Source organism: Alosa alosa, chromosome 13 (genome assembly GCF_017589495.1).
Source record: "Alosa alosa isolate M-15738 ecotype Scorff River chromosome 13, AALO_Geno_1.1, whole genome shotgun sequence".
In the NCBI taxonomy this organism is placed as follows: Eukaryota; Metazoa; Chordata; class Actinopteri; order Clupeiformes; family Clupeidae; genus Alosa; species Alosa alosa.
The window spans coordinates 6,246,904-6,271,509 of NC_063201.1; the positions used below are offsets into that span (position 1 = coordinate 6,246,904).

Genomic DNA, 24,606 nt, shown 5'->3' on the forward strand with positions numbered 1-24,606 from the left:
AAAGTAAACTTAATTAGCGGTTTATTTTTTTTATTATTAAAGAGTGTTTTTCATCTAAAGGTTCGGCTTCATGCCTATTAAGTAGACCATTTAGTGCTCTCCCCAATCCCAGACTTTCAAATTGCATGTTTATTTGCAATGGATGCAAAACAGCCTATAATGCTAAATGTCTATGGCGGGACGACCAGGTAGTAAACCCCATGTATTCTAAGTAAATGTCTTATTCGGGTCTCGAGCCAACAGGGACCACAGTTATCTCTCCTACTCAGACCTCTGTCTGATCAGTAACCCTCCTCCCTCCAATATATGTGTACAGTATATGTATATGTATAGAGTGTTGTTTCAAGGACACAAGAGCAAGGACACAAGGTCACAGCAGTTTATGTCCAAGTTAACTCCACATTTCTGCTCTGTTCTGAACCTGAACTGTACTGATGCCCACCCATTGTTTATGTTTGTTCCCTGCATAAGATTTATGGCAGTGTGTGTGTGTTTGTGTGAGTGTCTGTGTGAGATGGGGCTAAGTTTTAATGAGTTGCTTAAACTACAACGTGGCGCTTAATCAACGATCTCCTCTGACGAAAGAATTCAATTTAACCAAGATCCAGTTACTTTTTAATGACCATGTGTAAACACGAACGATTAAACTGGCCAGTGGTGCATCGTCCTGCCTATCCATAACAATAAAACAGAGCGCGGCGTTGGGAAGGCAGGAGGCTAAATGAACTCGCAAGCAAACTAAGTTAATGTGCTCTCTCCCTGCAAGTGCTGCGATTTATTACATACACTTCTCTTCCAGACTTCATTCCAATAGAATCGAAGGAGGAGTCATATGTCAGCCGCTCAACTGATTAAGGTTTAATGAAAGACTTTTAATTAAAGTCGCAGTGTGTGTGTGTGTGTGTGTGTGTGTGTGTGTGTACTGTATGTGTATCAGTATATATTGGCTGCAAAAATCTCTGGTGGCTCGGTGGAGGGTATCAGTGTGTGTGTGTGTGTGTGTGTGTGTGTGTGTGTGTACTGTGTGTGTGTGCGTGCGTGCGTGTGTACTATTAGATGCGTATGCGTGTGTGTCTTGTGTGTGTGTACTGTGTGTGTGTGTTATGTTGTGTGTGTGTGCATGTGTGCGGGTGTGTGTGTGTGTGCGTGTGTACTGTGTGTGTGTGTGTGTGTGTGTCTGTGTCGTGTGTGTGTGTGTGTCTGTACGTGTGTGTGTGTGTCTGTGTGCGTGTGTGTGTGTGTGTGTGTGTGTGTGTACTGTGCATGTGTCTGTACTGTGTGTGTGTGTACTGTGTGTGTGTGTGTGTGTGTGTGTGTGTGTGTGTACTGTGTGTGTGTCGCGTGCATGTGTCTGTCTGTGTATGTGTGTGTGTGTGTGTGTGTGTGCTGTGCTGTGTGACAGCGGATGAATATTGAAAGTGTGATTAGGGTGTGTGTGTTTCCACGTCACGTTTACTGTGTCCTCTTCCACTGTAGTGTGTGTGTGTGTGTGTGTGTGTGTGTGTGTGTGTGTGTGTGTACTGTGTGTGTGTGTGTGTGTGTGTGTGTACTGTGTGTGTGTGTGTGTGTGTGTGTGTGTGTGTGTGTGTGTGTGTGTGTGTGTGTGTGTGTGTGTGCAGTGTGTGTGTGTGCGTGTGCTTGAAAAGGCCTCAGCTCCAACGACTCTCTTTTTCGGGAGCTGGGACTGGAGTCATATCATGTGCAAATCTGCATTTTGTCTCCTCCTCCCAAATAAAGGGGCACTAACTGAACTAGGTGCCCTTACACTGGCTACTGGGATGAGAACACATGCTTGTACACAGTTAATAAAACAATATACATCTACATTTATATTCAGTGCTAGATGAAATTGACTGTGTGTGCATTTGCAGTGTCTGTGAAAGCATTACATTAATACACAGGATTAGATGTTATAATCCCTTGTCCCAAAATCCAAGGTAAAAACACATTCAGAAGCCCCTACCCAAATTAACTTGAAAAAGCACGCTAACCACCAATCTGCCAACCAGTGGTCACAAACACAAGACAAATGGCCCATCCAACAGCAGTATACAGTATGCAGTCATCGGGGTCTCACCAAGCACTGCTGTATCCACTCCAAACAACTCAAATGTCTCTCTTTCTTTTATCTATCTAAATTATATATTCTGTCAAACACATTAACCGTACTGTGCTGTGGTGGCAAAGAGTATTTGACCCGGCAACAGCAATCAATCCAACCTGAAAACGTTTTTTGCATTTCATGTATAATGCAATTTCTCGGACGTGCTTGATGACCACAATAAGCTCCCACAGGGTGGTAGGATGAAACAAAGAGAGAGAGAGAAAGTGAAGGAGGAGAGAAAAGCCATGTACTGTCTGATTCATTTCACAGCACGTGTGCAAAGGCAAAGGGGTCGCAGCCCATTCCCATCATGCATTTCTCCACTCCGACTGGCACCACCTGCATTATAATGGGCCCATTATTTCATCAGCCCGAGTGCATGAATATATACTGTATGCATATGTGCGCGTGTGTATTTGTCCATCTGTGTGTGCGTGCGTATTTGTGCATCTGTGTGTGTGTGTGTGTGTGCGCGTGTATGCATGTGTGGTTATATGTAGCGACCATGAGAGGTGACACTGCCCTGCAACATCAGTGGCGCTTTGATTAGAGGGCAAGTGTCACATCTGATGGAGGCTGCTACGCAAAACGGCACCCTGTTATTTCACCATCGCCGAGTTGGAGGCCGTGCGACACACTGTGTGCTGAGTGACAGCCGCGCCGTGGCGGATAGAGTCAACGCTGATTTCATTGTCTTCCCCTGTCTCTAGGTGAAGGCCATTAAATGCATAGGCCTTTTTATGCCATGCACAATGACAAAAACATTCTCTCCAAATTAACATAATTGAAATGGGTTTCATTATATTTTCAGAGAGGCAAAATTACTTTTGAAATTCTTCCTGCCGTGTTCATAATATCCTGCTTTTAACATTCCACAGCTTTGTATTTCACTCATGAAAACGCAACATTATGCTATCTTCAGTAGACCACCGATATCTGCATTATGTTATCTGTTTTACAGACTTGATTTAGCCGCATGTTTATACTTTCCCCAGTTCTGTAGCGTGCAACAATTAGTCCTTGGGATTAGTCCAATACTCACAGCCTAAGGCACACACAAATGGGGTACTAATCTTGCTGGGCTGATGTTGAACGTGAATCCAAAAGAATGCATTCACCAGAGGGATTTGCACCCAAATGGAGCGGGGTTAATATGGACAATGCAATCCTTCATTAATTTAGCAATTGTTTAGCATAAGGGTTTTTGTTGTGCATACTGAGAAGATCCTGTTGGTCTTGTTGCATTGAACATTCAGGGTAATCCAAGCCTGGTTTCCAGCCATTTCAACAGTTATAGCACACAGAATTATGCAGCCGCTAATAAAATTAACCTTTGTTTTGTTGAAACCATGCACACTGGGGCCATGTGCTTTCAATGATGCATGTATAATGCATGATGGAGGATTTGCACTGAATAATATTTTCATCTTCCATGTAAACCCATAGTCAGCCAATTCAGACTTCTTCATCAATATCATAGGCCGCTGCATCCCTATAGACTTAATTACTTCCCTGCATTGCTGATTAAATGTGCATGTGTGCGAGTGCATGTTTACACACCATGCATACAAGTGAGGGTACACGCACTGACCCATTAATACGAAGGCAATTCTAAACTGCCCGCTCACAATCAGGTGCAAAAAATGTAAACAAAAACAAAGCAAAAGCAAAATCTATTACTGCTGTCCACTGTATGTGTGTGTGCATGTGTGTGCATGTGCGTGCGTGTGTTTGTGTGTGTTTTTGTTTGTGTATGTATTTTGTAGGGCTGTCAATCGATTAAAAAAATTAATCTAATTAATTACATACTCTGTGATTAATTCATCTAAATTAATCGCATATATAATTTTTGCTGTAAAAGCATTTTAAATATTTAAATTCAAATGAATCATTGAATAATCAGCATCAGTGACATTAAAGTTCAAAAATTCTTTCATTATTATTTTCAGTGTTCAAATAATTGCCATAATAATCTATGATATGACCTAATATGCTGAGGAAATAAATTCAAAAGTGCTTTGGGAATAAGTTTTTTTTTTTCACATACAAGGCATTTCAGGCCACAGATATAACCTAGGGGACACAATGAAAATAAATGAACACTCCCCTCAATGTCAACACTTATTTCATTGCATTGATGTGTGACTATAGAGTCGATGAACTCCGGTGATATGCAAATTCCTTGCTGCAGACATTGCAGAGGACTTTATTTTCAACACTTTATTTTTATCAACACCATCAGGTCGTTTTTTAAAAGTAAATGTTCCAATCAATGATCCAGGCAGCACGTTTTCTTTTCTCTCTCCTTCATTTTACAGTCTAATTTTTACTGACTAGAACGGCTCGGGGTCAAAGGTCATACGGAATCGATTAATCTGCACTCATTTTTTTAATCAGTTATTTTTTCTCAAAATAATTAATCGAAATGAATCAGTTATTTTGACAGCCCTAGTATTTTTGCTTTTTGTTTGTGTTTGTACGTGGATGTGTGTACTATGGGGAAATCTGTGGGGAAATTTCCCTGGCATCATAAAATGGTGTGACAGAGAGAGAGAGAAAGAGAGAGAGAGAAATGTGTTCCTCTCCACTAGCTTGCCTGCCAGAACAGGAAACTAATGAAAAACTGAATGTTGACTACTTGTTGTAATTACTTTAGTGTGACTATTACAAACAATTTTACAGCTAGGGAGAAACAATCAAACACAGATAGCGATCTCGCTGCAAGCTTTTTAAGGGGAGATTTACAGAACCGTTAGACCTTTTAGTTCCCTCAAGACTGTTCCTATTTACCATAATAAACCAGGATGAATGCATCGGAAAGATGGGGAAGGGGCATGACTGCCAGTCAGAAAGATGGGGAAGGGGCATGACTGCCAGTCAGAAAGATGGGGAGGGGCATGACTGCCAGTCAGAAAGATGGGGAGGGGCATGACTGCCAGTCAGAAAGCAGCTCTCCTATTCCACTCTAGCTTAGAAATATGGAAACATGGGAACCACAGAGAGTGAGTGAGAGAGAGAGAGAGAGTGAGAGAGAGAGAGAGAGAGAGAGAGAGAGAGAGAGAGAGTGAGTGAGTGAGTGAGTGAGTGAGTGAGAGAGAGAGAGAGAGAGAGAGAGAGAAATAGTGTACACTTATGTCTATGTCTACACAGACACAGTTTTTCTGTGTCTTATTCCATGTTCCCTCCATACTTTGTATGACTGCTTTGGCAACACGAATGTCTTATTTCTCATGTCAATAAAGCATTTTGAATTGAATTGAATTGCATTGAGAGAGATAAAGAAAAAGAGACTGTGATATCATCCTGACCTTTTGGTGCTGAACATGTTTGCAACGTGTCGGCTGTCTGTCGGAATGCTTCTTCTGCAGGTTGAGGTGAGGCACAACGTCTTCAGAGAATAACCCTTAAAAAGAGAATGAGAACAGAGACAGACAGAGAGAGAGAGAGAGAGAGAGAGAGAGAGAGAGAGAGACAGAGAGATATGTTAGATTGCCCAATATCCCCCAGTAACTTCCAGAAGCTATCTTTATAGTGTGCTGTAACTGGACAAGAAACTGGACTTTGCTTTTGGGCACTCATCGGGCATCTTACTCAGCAGAAATGCGCGTGCGCATGGCTTCACAACATCAATCTTGCTCCAGCGGTCGAGTTCACAAGACATGATTGGCAAGATATCTTCACAACACACCATATGATTGGCTCAATGTATTCACATCACACCACATGATTGGCTCAATGTATTCACATGTCGACGTTTTGCTGAGGAAGGGGTGGGATATGCATTTCTATGGAGGATTTTTTGAGTGCTGTGTCTCCTCATTAGAAAGTCTCTGGTTAAATATATCATGCCGTTGTTATGACCACCTACGACAATCTATGACTTAACAGTCACAGAGTCAATTTTGAAGCTGACCAAACTCATCCAGCCCTCTCTGTAAGTCTTTAAGCCCCCAGTCTGAGCTTGCAGACCGATACATCTCTTTGATGAAAAGTCAAGATCAACACCTACACCTGAAACATCTGAGCCATAAGACGCCATCTCTTACCCTACCTCGCACAAAGATTCAAACAACAGTCGTGGAAAGGTTTAGGGAAGGGTTGAAGTCAACAAATAGCAGCGTTTATGAGTAAACAGTAAACAATCCCCTTGCCCCCCCTCCCTTTCCCCTTCAAGCTCCCAATCAGCTAATTGCCTGCTGACTGAGGGGAGTAGAAGCAGATGGAAGCGGAGACGTCGGAGACTACAGAGACGTCGGAGACTACAGAGACGTCGGAGACGACGGCTGAGGAGGAGCGCAGGGTGGAGGGGGATTAGAACTGTAGTCACGCACCTTGACAACAGCAGGAAGTCTTCGTTCAAAGACAAACAGCCACCTGCTGATGAAGCCCTGCCATGATGTGAGCACGACGCAACAAGGCTTAAGGCACAGCAATTAAACAGCAAGGAGGACATCCTTTCACTTGCAAACTACAGGGCATGCTCCTCCCTCCACAAAGAGATAGCATTACATGCATCTACCAAAATCTATTCTACAGCATACCCATATATCTCCCCCCATCTAAAAGGACAGAAGGAGTCAAGACGGAGAATAAAGGCTAACTGTGATCTGCTATCACATGAAAATATGAAACCAGATATCAGATATGTATTTCCAGGTTTTCAGTCAGTTTCTGCTAATTAACTGGTGATATCATTTCCGATCTCCAAACTGCTGACATGTCTACTTAACCTAGCCTCTTCAGTTAAACAGAGTACATTCAAAGAAAACCGACATATCTATTTCCTGGCATTTAATCATCACTCTCAATTCTATCTGCTAACACAAGCTGACCGTGTGGTCAAAACATCCAGGTTGCCCTATCACTTCTCCTCCAGGTGACGAGAGACAATGAAGCCACCAGTCACCAGCGTCACTGCGCCTTTTAACCTCTATTTCCATAATCATGGACACCTCTGACCTTTTAGATTGGGTAAATAAAACACATCCTCCAACTCTACACTAATGGGCTTTTACCATGAATGGAGAATAGAGCATGGAACGGGGGATCCACATACAGATGTTATGATGGAACTGCTGGAGCTGTGGAGCCTGGGCTCTTTGCACTTTCATGTAAAGGTTAAAAGAGAGAGACAGAGATGCAGAGAGAGGAAGAAAGGAACAGATATAGAGAGAAAGAGAGGCAGAGAGAGAAAGAAAAAGAGAGAGAGAGGGAGAAGAAGAGAGAGCGAGATCTGACTCTCTTATTAATGAGGGGCAGTGCGTGGGCCTCTCTCTCTCTCCCGCTCTGTAATGAGCGGAGCCAAGCGGGGTCAGAGGCCAGTGATTACCAGCTGCCCTGCCCTGCCCCGCACGCTCTTCGTGCCGCCCCTCCGCACCAGACCTCCGTAATCTCTTCTATTGCGCCCCTTTCATTGGCCTTTTTTATGGGCGCCATCGGAGGCCGCTGAATGCGCTGTGAGAGGGACAAGGGGGAAATGAGGGTGGCTCATTGTTTCAAATGTCAACATCACAGAGGGGGTTCCCGTAACGCACCGTCACTTGGGCCTTGATGCCCACATGGTGGCAGAACCTAGCGGCGGCAGCGACAGCACCAGGAAGAAAGTCTGCTGCTTCATCAGAGAAGATGGATAGATTGAGAGAAAGAGAGAGGGTTGAGAGAAAGAGAGGAAGAGAGAGAGAGGAGAAAAGTATAGTAAAGGTGCAATGGTGGAGGGATTCATCAAGGCCCGTTCTCGCTTGCATGTATCTAGAACTGGTGGAGCAGGATCACCCAGATGTCTGAGCATGCCATACATGGGCAATTCACCCGCTACATGTCACTGATGAAGGTACTCTGAAGGGATGCAGGATTCATTCATCTCCCACTCAAGGACTGAATACGCCTCAGGCTAAAGCAGAGCCAAGACATGATGATGTTCTATTCATTACATCAAGATTACATGTCCAATACAAATAGGATAGGACTGCACGTACTGGACTTGGTTGCAAAGAGGGGACGCTATGATTAACAAGGATTGAGATCACAGTCGACATCTTGGTAGAAAATGACATAATGGAGAATAGCCATGATTATGGAGAATATCCAAGTGAGCCTTGTAAAGGGGCAAAAAAAAACCATAATGATCCTTAACGGTCTGGGGCAATTACAGTTATAAAATCTGTTCTTTATGGAACATTTTATTTATTTCTGAGTGCTCTAGTGCTTTATCCAAGATAAATTGATAGAGACAGACAGAGAGAGAGAGAGAGAGAGAGTGTGTGTGTGTGTGTGTGTGTGTGTGTGTGTGTGTGTGTGTGTGTGTGTGTGTGTGTGTGTGTGTGTGTGTGTGTGTGTGTGTGTGTGTGTGTGTGTGTGTGTGTGTGTGTGTGCAAAAGTGAAAGCACACTATGTTCGGAGGATGTGTGTGTTTTTTTTTCTCTCTGCTAACTCATCTGAAGGTGACTCATCTCATCTCCATCTCTCTGTTCTCTAGCACGACTGGAGCAAATCAGCGAGATCAGAGAGGGAACACATGCCTGAGCCACCCAGATCTCAGGAGGCAGTGGAGCCACCGACACTGAGAAGTAGCTGAAATAAAAAATATGTATTACTTATCACTCTTACACAGAGGGTGTTTAGTGCCCCAAATGAGATATTTACATTCCGTCAGCTCCACCAATACGAAATGCAATCTCAACAGTTGTGATCTGAAACCAGTGCAAAGCTTGTGTCCGATGGCTGCAGCTGTCGCAGGGTGTGCGGGTTGCGTTTGCAACCATGGGAGGTTTGCCGGCTCCGCATCTCTTAATGCTCATAAAGACGGCCTTCTGCACGAGGCTTAATTGTCTCTAACCAGACAGACGCCACGACAAAAACGATTAACATCCACACGGCCACCAGAGTGATTAACATCCACACAGCCACCAGAGTTGTGGCGGTGGCAGCGGCAGCCATGTTGTCGGGCAATTGAGGAGACACATGCTGGTGGACAGAGCGGGTGAAATGCCTGTGGAGCACACACACTCAGAAAGAGAGACGGAGAGAAGGAGACAGAGAGAGAGAGAGAGAGAGAAAGAGAGTGAGAGAGAAAGAGAGAGTATTTGCTGACAAACATTTGCTGCCTTACTCCCAAGGACGCAGGAGTGCATTTAAGCCGTGCAAAAACACAACAAAACACTAAACAAAGCAGCTGGTGCCCTGCCAGGCTTGTCTGTATGGCAGACGCGCTACAACGTCAGCCACCACAACAACAACAGGATTTAATATGGCCTCCTCGCTTCTATTTTTAGCCCTACGCATCTAGCCCAAACCTACCCACACTCCCTCACACACCCCCACCCCCTAAAAAAGGGAAAACAAACTACCTATTTGCCCCCTTTTGCACAGCGGCAGAGCGGGATTATGGGGGGAGGGGGGTGTGGGGGGGTAAATCAATGGCTGTGTAATTGCAGAGGTATGAGTCATCTAGGCTGCGTTTGGTTACGCTCTCTCCAACACTCACTCCATCTCTCTCTCCCGCTCTCTCTCTCTCTCTCTTTCTCTCTCTCTCACTCCATCTCTCTCTCCCTGCTCTCTCTTTCTCTCTCTCTCTCCCTTTATGTCAAGCCCCAATCTCCTCTCTCAAATCCATTTTCAATACATTCCGAGGGCCCTGCAATGCTTCTGCAACTAATAGGGGTCACATTAGCCTTGCGCGAAGCACAGTGTGATTATGGAAATGTGCGCTTGCGTATTATGCCATGAATAAGCTGCCACCTCTGCTCCATCCAACTCATTCTGTTTGCCTTCTCTTGCGTGGGAACAGTGTGGGTTTCAGACCTAGTGCAATCACTTGCCACCAATGCCCACCAGCAGATGGGGAGGGCGCCTTAACTGGTGGTTAACACAAGTGCAAGACGCGGAGGCCCTTAGTTTGTCGCAAACGAGATCTAGCGAGATGCGTTGGAACTAATTAGGACACACAGGGGTATGGTGGGGAATACGCTACGACGCCGCGATCTTCAGCAAACACGGCGAGTTGTGTGAAAAATAAATATGGCAATGAGGTTGGCCTGGGATCCTCGCACGCGCCACGGTTGAACAAATGAATCTCGTTAGGAAAGCCCTGGGATTCCCGAAAGCACGGGTCAACTGTGTGGCATTACAGCGTACACCCGTTAATGGATGTTATCATTTGGAGAGAAGAAATACCGTTTTCTGATTGGCTGGTGGATGGCTATTAATTCTAAATAACAGGACACCTATAAAGTTTATCTGGTAAAAAAAAAAGTTTGATTCCCGTTCAATATCAATGCTTATTAATGGTAACTGTAACAACCATAGTAGGACGGCGGTTGAGCCTGGAAGCAGGCATCGCAACAATGGAATCAACTGTAAACAAGCTGTAAACAAGTTGTCCACCTATCACTGTTAGGGCCAAAGAAAGTTGTACAACAAACAAAGTCGGCTCCTTTTTAAACGGAGCCGCTTGTTTCCTTTGCATGCTATAAAGCATGATTATTTCCTACAGTGGCAACCAGATTATAAGCAGGATAACGATATTGAGGTGTCCGGTTATATGGAATTAAATGACTTCGGCGGCTGTTATCCCTTACATAAACGCTGAATATGTTCACAGAACGTCATGTCAGTTTAGGTAGCTCTTATGTACAGTGAAACACCATTAACAGTCATGTGGCATTCACAGCATCCATGCCAATCACCCATCCTACTTCACACACATGGAGGAGAGCAAATCTCAGGACCGACCCGCCCAACTCATGTTTGTCTGAGCCAAATGGGGTGCTAAGTGCACTCTGCAGCACTCTGTGTCATGCAAGAGGATAAAAGCATGTGAAGTGGTATTGCCCCATCCCACTTCATCTGCTATCTGCTATTATAACACGTCCATGGGCCATTAAAGTGCCGTCCCAAAGTTATTGAGAGATAAAAAAAATAATAAAAAAAAGTTTAATAAGTTGGGTCATATCACCCGAGTTAGCATCATTTCACAGAGCAAACAGCAAGCTATTAAAAACAGCCATGAAAGTTAAGCTCCAAATGACATCAAAGCAGGGCCAGCCTGCTGATTAATTTGCGAGAAGCATAGGGTTCCTGAGCCACTAACGTGAAGGCTGGGTGCCAAGTCTTTATACCAGTCATGGCTGTTAGCCAAGGGTAAAAAAAAAAAAACAGGGCCAACTCCAGCGCTAGTTGCTTTAGAGTGATTTTTACCCCTGTGAAATGTCGGAACAGGCCACGGAAATGTAATTTCAAATTGATTTTTGATACAGGGTGAATTAATGAAGAGCCTTGGAGGACTGTGAGTGCCAACCCAGAGTGTGTTCATTTTTTCTAGTTTCCATTCCTGAAGTACAGAGGAAAGTTTTCACTATTCGTATCTTTCTGACCTCGGCTTTTCTGGGAATTCTATTTTTCATAACATTTTATAACACAGAGCAGTTCTTCCCATCTTAAGTGGTGAGGTACCTTTCCTCAATATGGTTCACTTGTTAACACAGCTCTAGAAACTAATTCACATTTTGTATGTAACTCCTTAACACCAACGCTGCTTGTGTCAACAGTGGCATTGAAAAGGATCGGTATCATACCATATGACAATCAACCTGCCACACTCAGGTAAAACAAAACATAAACATGAATCACAACAAACCGTTCACATACAGAAATACAGTCAAGAGATTTCTGTGCATATTCACACAAGAGCAAACAAAACATACTGAACCTCAGTAGACCCCACATGCACAGGACAAAAAAGTGAGGTTTCATAGACTCTAGACAACTCATCCCATCAATAGCTTCTCTATGGACTGAAAGCAGCCCTTAGACCTGCCAGAATACAGAAGTACAATAAACAGTAGAATTGGAATTGTTGACTAGCATTATTTCTCTCCCTCCATCTCTCTGCGCTGTGTGATGTATAGAAAGGAAAAACGATATAAATAGCTGACCATTCAGCCATCAGAGATTAAATGATTTATTTACGAATGCTTCATTTTTCATGAAGTTGCCATAGTACTCTGCATTGCACCACGGATTATTCTCATCATTTGACATTCTAGCCAATGCTGCAAACCTGCAAAAATACTGGTTATAATTATATATACTACTATGTACAGTATGAGCTGCTGCGGCAAGGTGACCTTGGGGCATAGCGAGAGAAGAATTAGCGGAGCACACAAACTCCTTAATTTTAAACTCACAGCTGGTCCAAAGCAGAACACCAGCTTTCTACTTGTTTATCTGCTGGGCTAGCTTAAAAGAGAATTCCGGTGTGATATTGACCTAAAGTGTATTGAAACATGATACCGAGTGTGAACGTATGTCTCATAGCCCATCTCGGCTTGTCCCCTGCACTCCAAAATCTGGCGCTAGTTAGCCGATGCTACCAACAGCTTTTTCAATAGTGGTGCTTCGGCATCGGGCTAGCCATGCAAATAAATCACTGTTTTACACCCAATTCTTCCAGTAGCAGCAACTGGAATCCATGCATTTCCACTGAATTATTTTTGGAATCTGATCCCTTATCATACCTGTTCATTCTTACTCGTTGCTCGACTTATCGTGACTAAATTCAAGATGGCTGCAAACGCTAAACTTCGCGGAAGATACTGTCTGTATAAATCGTCTTGTAAGTAAACTACCAGTGCTTTTCAAAGTTCTCAATGTCTCGTTTTAAATGTCAGGGCCCTCGGAAGTCTACCAATGAAGTGTGGAGATACATTGAGCCTCGTAAATGGGTGTAAAACAGTGATTTATTTGCATGGCTAGCCCGATGCCGATGTAGAAGTGGGTTAGTTCATTCATTTAGCTTCTTACTGTATATAATGACTGACTTATCTAGCACATGTACTATTGCTATGGGCTAGACTACTAGGCTCATTAAGAGAGTAAGTAGCATAGGCCAATACATAATTCAGTATTTTATAAGCATGTTGTAAAGGCTGTACATGGCATCATTCACACAGGCCCTCATCACCCCCAGGCAAATGTGGTTGCTTTGGATCAATATTGAGCCCTCATGTCGAGCTACTCTGTGGTCACAGAAAACATGCTGCAAAACCCCTCTCTTAAATCTCTTAAAGAGACACACAACACCTTTGGAAAAGGAACTTATTTGCCATCTACCCCAGAGTTAGATAACAGGATAACCTTCTCTTCTCTGTGCGTGCAATAACCCAATCTAACACCTTTAGCCTATTTTATTCACTGGAAGTGATTTATATCAATTAGCCTAAAGCTACAGTAGCCTCCACTCAAACTAGTCAACATCAAGGTCAGAAACTACAAGGACACACAAACACATCTAAACAGAGAATATCTGCTCAACTGACTGACTGACTGACTGTGTGCATCCATCACATGTTAAATCGTGAAAGTGGAAGATGGATTTAACATGTCAATATACTGTATGAGGGCTGCAACTGGTGATTATTTTTTCATAGTCGATTAATCTGTAGATCATTTTCACAATGAATCAATTGGTCGATACTACTACAGAATATATGCTGATGCTGATTTTGGGCTGAAGTGTTCATCTAAAAATAACAGTAGCATGATCGACACAATAAAAAAGGCAGCCTTACAGGACTTAAAGGAGAAGGGTGACGAGGAGGAAGAAGAGGAAGACTTCGGAACATCCATATTCAACAATATACATCTCAAAATAAGAACTATTTGGTATCTAAGTGTACTACACACATCCACATCACACATTAAAACCATAGCAGTGGTGCAGTGAAGCCTTCATCTGTAGACACACTGTAAGGCGCTCTTCTCTTCACTCCCCTCAGCACTTCCATGTTGCTTTGCGAAACAGCAGGAAATAAATTGCCTTTTGCTTGTGCCTGGCAAGGAACAGCGCTGTCAATTTCAGTTAAAGGCACGGAGATGGGCGGTTTGAATTCACTCTGCCGACTCATTACATAAAATGATATTACGCTGACAGTGACAAATGCGCCCGGGGGACGTGTTTAAAAAAATGACTTTGTTTCCACGCTTTAATTCAATCGTATGAGCCGGAGGAAACGAGGAGTGAGGTGGGGAGGTTTATTTCAGACCAATGCAAGGCATGGGATGGGACCGTTCCCTTGGAGAACCACTCTGCCTGGACAGGAATCTCGTTCTCATCAGTGAATCTGCCACGGCTGCATGAAATATGCCAGTTATTTGTAATATTTATCTCCCATTTTTGTCAACCGTTGGCTCTCTCCGCAGTCGGGTGGGTGTTGCGCCTGCTGACAATTTGAAAGATTTACTGGATTGTACTTTCACATTTCCAGGAAATCCACACGCACTAGGGGCGTTTGCCTCAAAGAAACATATTAGGGACGTCCACGTCATTTTTAAACCTGACATGTCAATTCTAACGTGTATTGCATTCTGACCCATTCCTCCGCTCGCCCTGCTCCATCTCTCCCATCCATCTCCATAGAGACGAGCCGAGGCAGTGAGTGGGTCGCCTGGAGGGCAGGTGGCAGCGTGTGTCGGCGGCGTGCATCGGAGAGCCCGATAGGGTGGAGCCAGTGCCGCAGGGTCAGTGGGCTGGGTCAGTGGGCTGGGTCAGTGGGGCTTAGCGTTAGCAAATCCTCGCTAATCCTGAGCCAGCTCGCAGCGGCGCTGTTTACATTGTGTGTGTGTGTCAGCAGTCAAAGCGCACGCACACACATACTGTACACACACTGGCACCTTTGCATGCGAAAAAGAGCTGGTCATTTCAGCACAGGCACAGTGGGGTTATTTGTGAAATGAGAAGCTGAAATCTTTTGCTGAAATGTGCACACTACTCCTTTTTAGCTTAGATCAGAACTGGTTCCAAAACGATTCTAAATGAAAGTTAGGATTGTATCGGGTCATAAGATAAATAAAGATACAGAATCCTTAAGGGGAATGATATTATTAATAGTATTATTATTAATAATTATTATAATAATGAATTATTCTAAGATTATTAATAAATTATTTTTATATACCGGTAAATATATATTTTTAAGGCTTGACGATACATTTTCACATGCTGTCAAAATGTCTGTTCATTTTTCCAGTTGCCAGTTGGTGAAACCGGCCTCTTATATTATTATCTTTAATTTAACTATACTTGTTGAAACTCACCACAAATTAAGTTTGCTCATTAACCTGAACAAGCTAAACATGTAGAGAGCATTGCAATGCAGTGCTTTACATCTATCCTGTAAATAAATGAGTCCTAAGGGTTTAGGGACAACGTTATGTAAATACTTTAGCAAGGGCTGGTAACAACGCTGTGCGAGGGAACTGGTAATATGTACTGTATAGCCCAGTGGTTTGCATGACAGACACATCCCCCACCCACATGTGTGTGCACATGCATACACTCTCACTCACTCGCTCATTTACATACACAAGCTACAATGTTTCAAGCCAAGCCTGAGAAGATCCTGCTTTCCCAGTCTTTACCCTCCATGTGTTGGGATGTTATTCCAGAACATTCTAACCACCCTCAAATCTGCACCAATAAATAACTCTATAGAGATCTGACAGTGTACAGACCTTGCCTGGGTGAACTTAGACTGGTGCAAATTTGAATTTGCTCTGCAGGTCTGTCTGGAAAGGAGCCCATTGACGTCTGTTTCCGAATCACAAAAAACCCAGGAACGTGTTATTTTTTTGGAATTGAGTAAACATCTGCATTTAACACTTTCGTTTACAAGAAAGATGCTCTGCTCAGCGAGCCATGGACTTAGTATGGAAAGACAGTGAGATGGTGAAGTGGAAGAACATGCTTCAGAAACTGAGGATAATTTAGAATCAAATGATGAGAGTGAAAGCAAATGTGAACATTTGAGGATGAGCATGTTCTAAGGAGCTTCCAAACTAGCCTTGAGGGGAACATCCAGCTGCCACTGGAGCTGCTGGTGGAACCCCAGAGCAAGACGCTGATGGAGCGTCACAGTGAGTCACTAAAAGAACCTTATAGCAAGCCGGTATGAGGAACCCCACAGCGAGCCAGTAGAGGAACCCCACAGCGAGCCATTGAGGGAACACTGTGAATTTGAATCCTGTGAATTTTACAGTACCTTACTGGCAGCTATTGGACAGTAATTTATAGTAATACATTCCCAGCAATTTTACTTGTGTGGTCACAAAACCAACAAATTGTGCTGTATAAACAATAGGCATGATAAATACATCTCACACTGTAGCATTTACTGCATAACACTGCATGTACTACAAATAGACATTATTTTATAGCAGTGAACTCCATAGCAAACTGGTAGAGAAATCACTCAGCGAGCCCCTGGAGCTGCTAGAGGCAGAAGACTTCCACAGTGCGATCATCACCCGTATTTCAAAATAAAAATATAAATGAAAATTCATTCAAACTTTTCCTGGATAATTTGTTTGTTTTTCTATTGATTGATATATCAAAAATAATGTCCTGGGTCAATCTGACCTGAACAGTCCAAAAAGGTGCAAAATGTGGACATAATACAATGGTATTCCCTGAAATGCCTGATTATAAACAAAAACAACAATGTGATTTGTGATGTTACTGTTCAGTATTACAATAACGCTCTGGATGCTGATAAAAGTAGTAGATGTGAGCTAAGAATGATTACGAGAGGCTTGTCAAAAGGTACAATATGCATCTGATTACATTACATTATGCACATTATTAACACATTATTTGTGTTGACAATTAATGTGGTCCGAATACATTATTTCATTTAAGAGCAGCTACTCTTGTGGCTGCATGAAATGAATGAGTTACAAATGCAAGCTTCTGAACCTCTGTCTTGGTCCTCAGTGTCAATCTCAAAACAACCTCCAACACCACAACATTATGCGCCTACCTTAAATAAATGGCTTTTGATTACTTTATCCTTCTCTTTATATAAGTGCCTGAAGTCAGCCAAGCAGACTTGTTTCTACAATAGTCCTTTCAAACTTCAAGAGTACCTTGTGTGTGCCTTGAGTCTACTACGTTCAAAATCTGATCATTATCTTCTCTTTTTATCTTTGTGAACCTCCAACACCACTTAGCAACTGCCTGTGATCTGCTAGTGGTGATGAATATGGCTTTCCATCAAAAGCAGAACAAGATAAATACCTACGATTAAATATTGCACAAGATAAAATGTGATCTAGTGCATTCCAGGCCCATCTGACAGGGATGAGTGACATGTAGCCATCTGGGACAACGTTAGGATTGTGCGTGCCCTGGGAAGCGAGTGGTCCGCAATGATTATAGAAGCTCCATGGATCCTTAAAGGTTGTGGGCTATCTTCACATGCATTCAGATATGCTTCTGACTGCAGCACTACTTAACACTTGATTTTCAATATTTCTGTTGGGAAATGAGAGGGACTAGATAGACAGGAGGAGTCTTTATGTGTGTGTGTGCGTGGGGGTTGCAGATATAGGGGAGATTGCAACATCTTTCCACTTCTTTACGTTTTATATCTTCATTTTGTGCAGCACTGTCTGAACTTCAAACTTATTTCATCATACAATATGTCACTCAGAACTGACACAACAGAATAGGGTTTATTTGCTCAATTTGATATTAATAAAAGTAACCAGGCAGGGAATACATAATACATTTTTTTTAAACATATTAACTTGGTTGTGAGGAACATGGTGATCACACCTGGAATCCACAGGATATTACACATTTCACTAAAGGGTAGCTCGCTGAATAAGGGACACTGGAGAATTTATTCTATTCGTGAAGTGAATTTCATTTTTTTCTTCAGTCAGCCTTTGAGTGTAGGGAGCCTACAGTCAAGAGCTGACACGATCCTGAACACTGACTGGAGTCTAACAATTGCGACGTAACAAATATTTAATTTCTCATTAACATCATGGAGATATTTCAGTAACTGCTATAATAATGACACATTATTCACATTGCGAATATTACAGACAGAAGTTTTTCGGAAGAATTTTTCGAATGGCTAAGGTTTCATTAAAATGTTTCATTCAATGAGTTGCATGCTGATGGATGTGTCCAGTTCAACCGTACGTGGACTGTGCATCTGACGACTGAAGTAGCCCACCTGCTCACCAGATAACAAAACAAGCTACTAGCCTATAGAGTGACCAAATTAAGAGCTTCGGTGTAAAATAGTCGGGTAAAACCAACATAGACTGTACTATTTGAACATCAGAGTTCAGTTTACCTTAGTCATACAACTGTGGTACGGGACGCCGGTGAGCATCATTTGCAAACCAGCTTCAATGGCTGAGGGCTACTACACATTTCCTAATGGATAACAACAAAAGTATTACTTACTTTAAAGCAGGTGACATGCCACGGTGTCTGTCTTCGGGCAGATACTAGTTCAACAACAGTCGGGGCAAGGAGTTTAATTGGTCAGGTGTAGCATCTTTGCCGACTCCAGGAACATGCACAGAAATTTGACCTTCTCCGAAGAGAAAGTACCATCATAGGCGGAGGGGGAGGAGCGGACTGAACCAATGAGGTACACGTTACACTTGTCATAACTTTCACTGATGTAGCGCGGCACGTAATATAAAGTAGGCTAGAGTGAATCGTTGCAGTAATATGAGAAAATGTTCTCACGTGGACTTGCGCAAAAGGTGAGGAATCATATGTGAATACACAAATATATACAACCACACTACACAAATATTGAAAAGTAGTGAACATATCCATGAATAGTGTCAAAGGAGGATGCACAAGCAAATGTACTAAACAACTTTGAGTATCACATTAATTATCCAGGAGAGCAAGCTGAACACACACACACAGTATAAGTATAAGTATAACTTAATAAATATATATATATATATATATATAATTTTATACTATAATATTATATAGTATAAAATTATATATATATATATATATATATATATATATATATATTTATAGTATATAATTTTATACTATAATAAATATATATATATATATAATTTTATGTAAAGCATGCTGTTTATGCAAACAAAGAAGAACTGCAAGTTGAATCAGTGTGCTTCAGTCTCTTTTCTTTGTTTAAATAGTCTACCGTCCTACCACTGTGAAGCACCTTCTACCGTCCTACCACTGTGAAGCACCTGACTGTGAAGCTTCAACTGGATGATGCGTGGGATATTCCACTTTAGAAAGAAAAAAATACATATATTGGAAAAGAAAGGAAGGACCAGCATCCAAAGAGGTGGAACCAAAGTGACACCTACTGTAGGAAAAAGAGCCAGTGGGTGGGTATGCCATGGAGGGAGGAGGGACTTCAGACAAGCGCTGGCAGTCTGCCTATCCAGCTGGGGAGAGGGATGTCAGGTGTGAAGGCCCCCATGCGCTGCTGTGCCTGTAGCCTGTACGATGTGCTCTGCTCTGTGGCTGCAGCAAAGCGAAGCCTTCATCTGGAGAGAAACCAGGGCTGCATAGCTGACGTCCCACATTTGGCTGTGTCACCTCAGCCGTGGCGGCGGCGGCGGCAGCGGCGGCGCAGCCTAATGCGCTGATCAGTGCACTCTCTCTCTCTCTCCCTCTCTCTCTCTCTCTTTCTCTCTCCAGCTCCTCTCTGTCAGCTTCTGTAAGCCTCCCCCAGCACACGGTGCAGACACACACATCGCACGTCACACAGCACAGCAAAGTGTGTCTGAGTCTGACTAACAGCCCAAATGCTGTTCCTCTGTTCCATTTGTGTGTGTGTGTGTCCATGTATAAGCACTTCTGCTATAGGACCAAGTCTGGGCTGGCATGATGGGGTTGGTTTGAATGTTCTGAATGACTGCTGGCGATACCTGTGTGTGAAAGACGATGATCAAATTGCATGTGGAGGTGTCAAGGCTGGCTGTTGTTTTTATGAGTCAGGACAGGCCCATCCATCGTGCTCGGCATGAGTGATGAGGGCCAGTGACTGGCGACTTTGACAGAAAGCTGTTACTGCCACACACACACACACGCACACGCACACACACACAAACATACTGACAGTTACACCTCAGCCATTCCAGGTACCTGACAAGTATGTCAACACAAAGGTTTACCCACAACACTCATTTGTCTTCTCTGCTTTTGAACACCTTAATAATGTCCTCCGTTGTCATAGCAACTCACTGTCACGTCTCCCTTATTCCAGTCAGACAAATCTCCTCATCAGCACTAACTGACCGGGCTTCATAGGATGAACAAGACTACCCCGTTATCATTTACCACTGAAAGAAAAGTGATGAAGGGTGAGGTTAATAAAACTGAAATTAAGATAGTGTTGTGTTTTCCCCCAAAATACCCTTCATTTATAATTAATGTAATCTCAATTATTTATGGTGATACAGATGTCAATTCCCAATCGGTCCGGAAGTGTAAGGTGCTTCTCTGTGGACTTTAACTTTCCACTAGCTTTAAACAGCGTCCTACTAATCACCCTTTTAAGGATGAGCTAAGCTAGTAATCAGAGCTATTGGTCTCAAGGTCTGCCAGTGTAAAAAGGCTTTCAATAAATCTGATAGAGCATTTGACACCTGTTATGCAACGTATTATGAAGCACCATTCAAATCTTTTTAATGGGTTTTTCTGAGACCATCTGATGTCACTGTTTATGTAAGTGCATCACAACCCAGTATCAGTGGAAGGCATTAGGCGTACTAAGAGCATATCTGTGAGTCAAAATGTGATGCTAAGTAAGTTGAGGGCACAGTCAATGAATCAGAGACAGGGCTCTCAAAGAGAAGAGACATACAATGCAGGCGTAAATTGGGCGGGAGGCCTATTAAGCCGAGTTGTGAAGCTCTGCATAACTGCCTGCCTGCTTGCGTGCTCATACTCACCCAAGCTGTTATGCCTGAGTTATCTTCAAGAAGTAGAACATCGTTGTGAACAACAACATTATAAACAACACATTTGGCCAGCTACACATCCTACACACACACACACACACACACACACCAAAACATGCATGACCCGCACACATGCATGAACACATAACCCACACATACATAACCCCTGACTCATATACACACACACAGACACACATACACACACACACACACACTGTGAACAAACAGTCCTTCAGACAAACCACTACTAAAGAAAAGTTTGTGGTGGTTGTGGAAAGCCCGACTGTGGTCATGTGCGACACAAGTCTGTGTGTGTTTGTGTGTGTGTTTGTTTGTGTGTGTTTGTGTGTGTGTTTGTTTGTGAGTGTTTGTGTGTGTGTGTTTGTGTGTCAGGTCTAGCAGGTCATCAGCATATGCTTTTGGCTGCCAGCGTGTGTTGGCACTCCGGCCTGGTAGCAAATGAAACGGCCCAGAGAGGAAGCAGACACACACACACACACACAGAGTGATGGGAGCGACAGGCAGAGGCGGTGAACCCAGCACAGCGTTCTCCCTGGCACGCATGCGTCCGCACCACGGGGCACTATGAATCATTTTTATTTGAATACATTAACATTCATGTCTCTGTCGCTCTATGCAGTACTGGGCATTTGAATGTGAAATGTATGTATAAATGCCAAAGGGACTTTCACGACATCAAAAGAGGTCTGTATCTGCGGAGGAAAATGGATCAAATATAAATATCAAAACTGGTTCAAAAACCTACAATCCAAAATTGTGTTCTTATTTGTTCTTATCACGTGCGAATGTAATTTATTGATCAAGAATAATGGCATTTCCAAGATCTACCACTTTTATATGAAATCACATTTGATTTGGCATGTCATGTCATTTGATTTGGTTAAAACAATGCTAAACATGTGACAGCTTTCATGTAACTTACCTTGCAAGCATCTGTGATAGCAGATAATGAAAGAAACACAGTTCTGGAACCTCCATCAAATTAATATAATCGAGAATTTAAAAAAAAAAACATAGTCAGAATTAGAATGTAAAATTAGCATTTAATGAACTGATTGATTTAAAACAACTATGTAGAGCTGTAGAGTCAGTTATGAACATGTTTGTTGTCCTTTTTTTAATGCTCAAACATTCACTTTCTCTCAAGGCCCATAAATCATCAGGGTACAGAGGAGGCAACATGCAGGCGAAGGTCATTTGGATGTAATAGCTGCTCTATTGAAGCAGGAACTCTTGAAGCTGTTGCCTGTTAGATGACCAGATGGTCTTTAAAATCATATTTATGAGCTTAGTGCCAAGTAATTGCCTTTTTCCCACCCTAAATGTACAGTGTAACAGCTACAGGCTGAAGATGAGCAGGTTGTCTGGAGCCCTGCCATTCTTGTGGCCTTCAAAAACAATTTTCTCTGACGTGCTGGGCTGTTGTCTCATTTTCAGCACAGTCATATTCCAGGGTGTCTAGTCTTGGTCAAATTGATGCTCAGTTGGTACAGCAAGGCAATTTAAAAGGCAAACTCAAGGGTGTTTGGAGTCCAATGCGAATGCATCTAAATAAGCAGTGTGATGCCAGTAGTGAGCACAGACTCCTGCTCGGGGTTAGGGTTAGGATTAGGGTTAGGGTCCTATGTTCCCCTGTCCCATACAAAGCGGGGAATATAGGACCTGGGGAACATACATGTAGGTACGCTCCCCTTCCACCAGGCTACGTCTCAATAGTTCCTAAAAACCTGTGCTGTGTGGCTGTTTCACACAGACAGCAGGAGGGCGGGGGTGTATTTCCAGATGCTGGAGGACGGGATCTAGTAACTCATTGGCTACTGACCAAGTGATTGGCAGTTTTTGGAACTTTTATCGCCTCTATAATCCAGAAACTGGAAAAGTGCTGCCATTTCTCTCATAGGAGTGTCGTTTTCCCTTACACTCTGGCTTCTGCTTTAATCAATGGAACTGGTGACACCAGATGTGACCGAATGTCCAAAAAAAATTAGACCAGTCTTCTAAAATTATTTTTATGCTCCGCAAATGGGGAAGTCCAGTGCATACACATAGATTTCAGTCAGTGCTGAGTTTGTTACCCATACATGTCTTTGGGGAGGATAGACAACAGAAAATTACATACAGATATATGCAGAGGTTAGATCAGAGTCTGGCTCCCTGGTTCAGTGATTCTTAATACATCGACCAGAATATGTACAGTAGATTCTTGATGTAAGACTGAGGGCGAATATTGAAAAGATGAGATTTGATGTCAGAGCTTTATATACTGGATGAAGTAAAATGACTTAAGAGATAGCATGGGTGTAGCAAAGAAGAGTGTGGAGTGTCTTTTGCACTTGAGTTTGAGGGCCAGAGGGACTAAGGGTCTGTGGCCGGTTGCACAAAGCACCTTAAGTTTTTTCCCTTAAGTATGACCCTTAACACTTAATTTCTCCTCAGGTAAGGGATTTACTTAAGGGCGTTGCACAGAATACCTTAAAATGTTTCCTTAGTTAAGGAGAAACGTCAAGGGATTTACTGCACTGAAAGGGATTTTCCGGCATGAACATTCTACAACAGCTACAACAGCCAGAAAATTCTTCAACAGCTGTCGCTTGAACCCTCTCTGGCTGTAGCCTAGCTAACTGCCTTTGCCGCGATGCCGTTAGTTAACCCACCGAACACAGTGCTTATATCTTATCATTCATCTTACCTTAATAATATTAGCGGAAATTATCCAGGTAGCAAGTAAAACATGTTATATACATGAACTGAACAATACTAGTTGGCAAGTTAGAAATGATCCTGACTGTCATCAGTGCACCAACGTTTTGCCTAGCGAACCGAACCGAAGCTCATAGGCTAACAAGACATCCACATGAATTGTTTAAGCCTACGTAAACCAAACAATAATAATACGGCATGTTTCTGATAGGCCTATCTATTTGACAGAGGAAGCATATTTTTATATTGTTTTGAATGGTCAAAAGTAGTTAATAAACTTCATTTATCAGCATCAATTCAGTTAATAATATGGTTAAGGTAGAGTCAGATGTCCCTTAGGATTTTCCCCTTAGTTAGACTACTAAGGTCTTTTGTGCAACAGTTTAAGGGATTTCTTACAAGATAAGGACAAACCCTTAAATACTAAGGGAAAATGTTAAGGAAGCCTTAAGGAGAAAACTTAAGGGTGTTTGTGCAACCGTTTTTATTTTAAGGGACCCTTAAATCAGATTTTAAGGGAAACACTTAACTTAAGGTGCTTTGTGCAACCGGCCACTGAGATCTAGCCTATTATTGGAAACACAAAAAGGTAGCAAGGATGCAATAAGAAAAGTCATTATTGTGGGAGGGGATGGCCATGAGGGATACTGCATCAGAATGTGTCCATTGTAAGTCCGTTGTCCACACGTTCCTGGCACTCATGTAAACTATGAATTCCTCTGGGTGGATCTGACAGATGAGAGGAGTGTTTGTTTCCTCTTACCACACCTGGGATTGGTGTTAGAATTGCGGTTAAATTTGATGATTTCACAAGGTTCGAAAAGCCTGAAACATACATGAGGTTTGACAATGGCTGGGAAATAATGATAAACTGCTTTGGTAGTATAATATGGGTCCTCATAACAACGAGGCATTGACAACTTTGTAAATGTACAGATAGTTTATTAAAACGGACTGTATACAGACAATAGCTTGAGTCGTTTGGCGGTTGCGCCATCATGAAAACACAGATCTCG

At 42.7% G+C, this 24,606-nt stretch overlaps 1 protein-coding gene across 1 annotated transcript in view; it reads right to left on the bottom strand.

Moving 5' to 3' along the window:
* Positions 1 to 18,493, bottom strand: part of oxr1a (oxidation resistance 1a) — a 142,358-nt gene extending 123,865 nt beyond the window's left edge. Inside the window, exons 1-2 of the mRNA XM_048261777.1 lie at positions 18,360 to 18,493; positions 5,413 to 5,507 (exon numbers count right to left, since the gene is read on the bottom strand). Of these exons, the coding sequence (XP_048117734.1) occupies positions 5,413 to 5,429 (17 nt within the window). The 5' untranslated portion in view covers positions 5,430 to 5,507; positions 18,360 to 18,493. The remainder of the gene's footprint in view (positions 1 to 5,412; positions 5,508 to 18,359) is intronic.
* Positions 18,494 to 24,606: the final 6,113 nt, after the last annotated feature.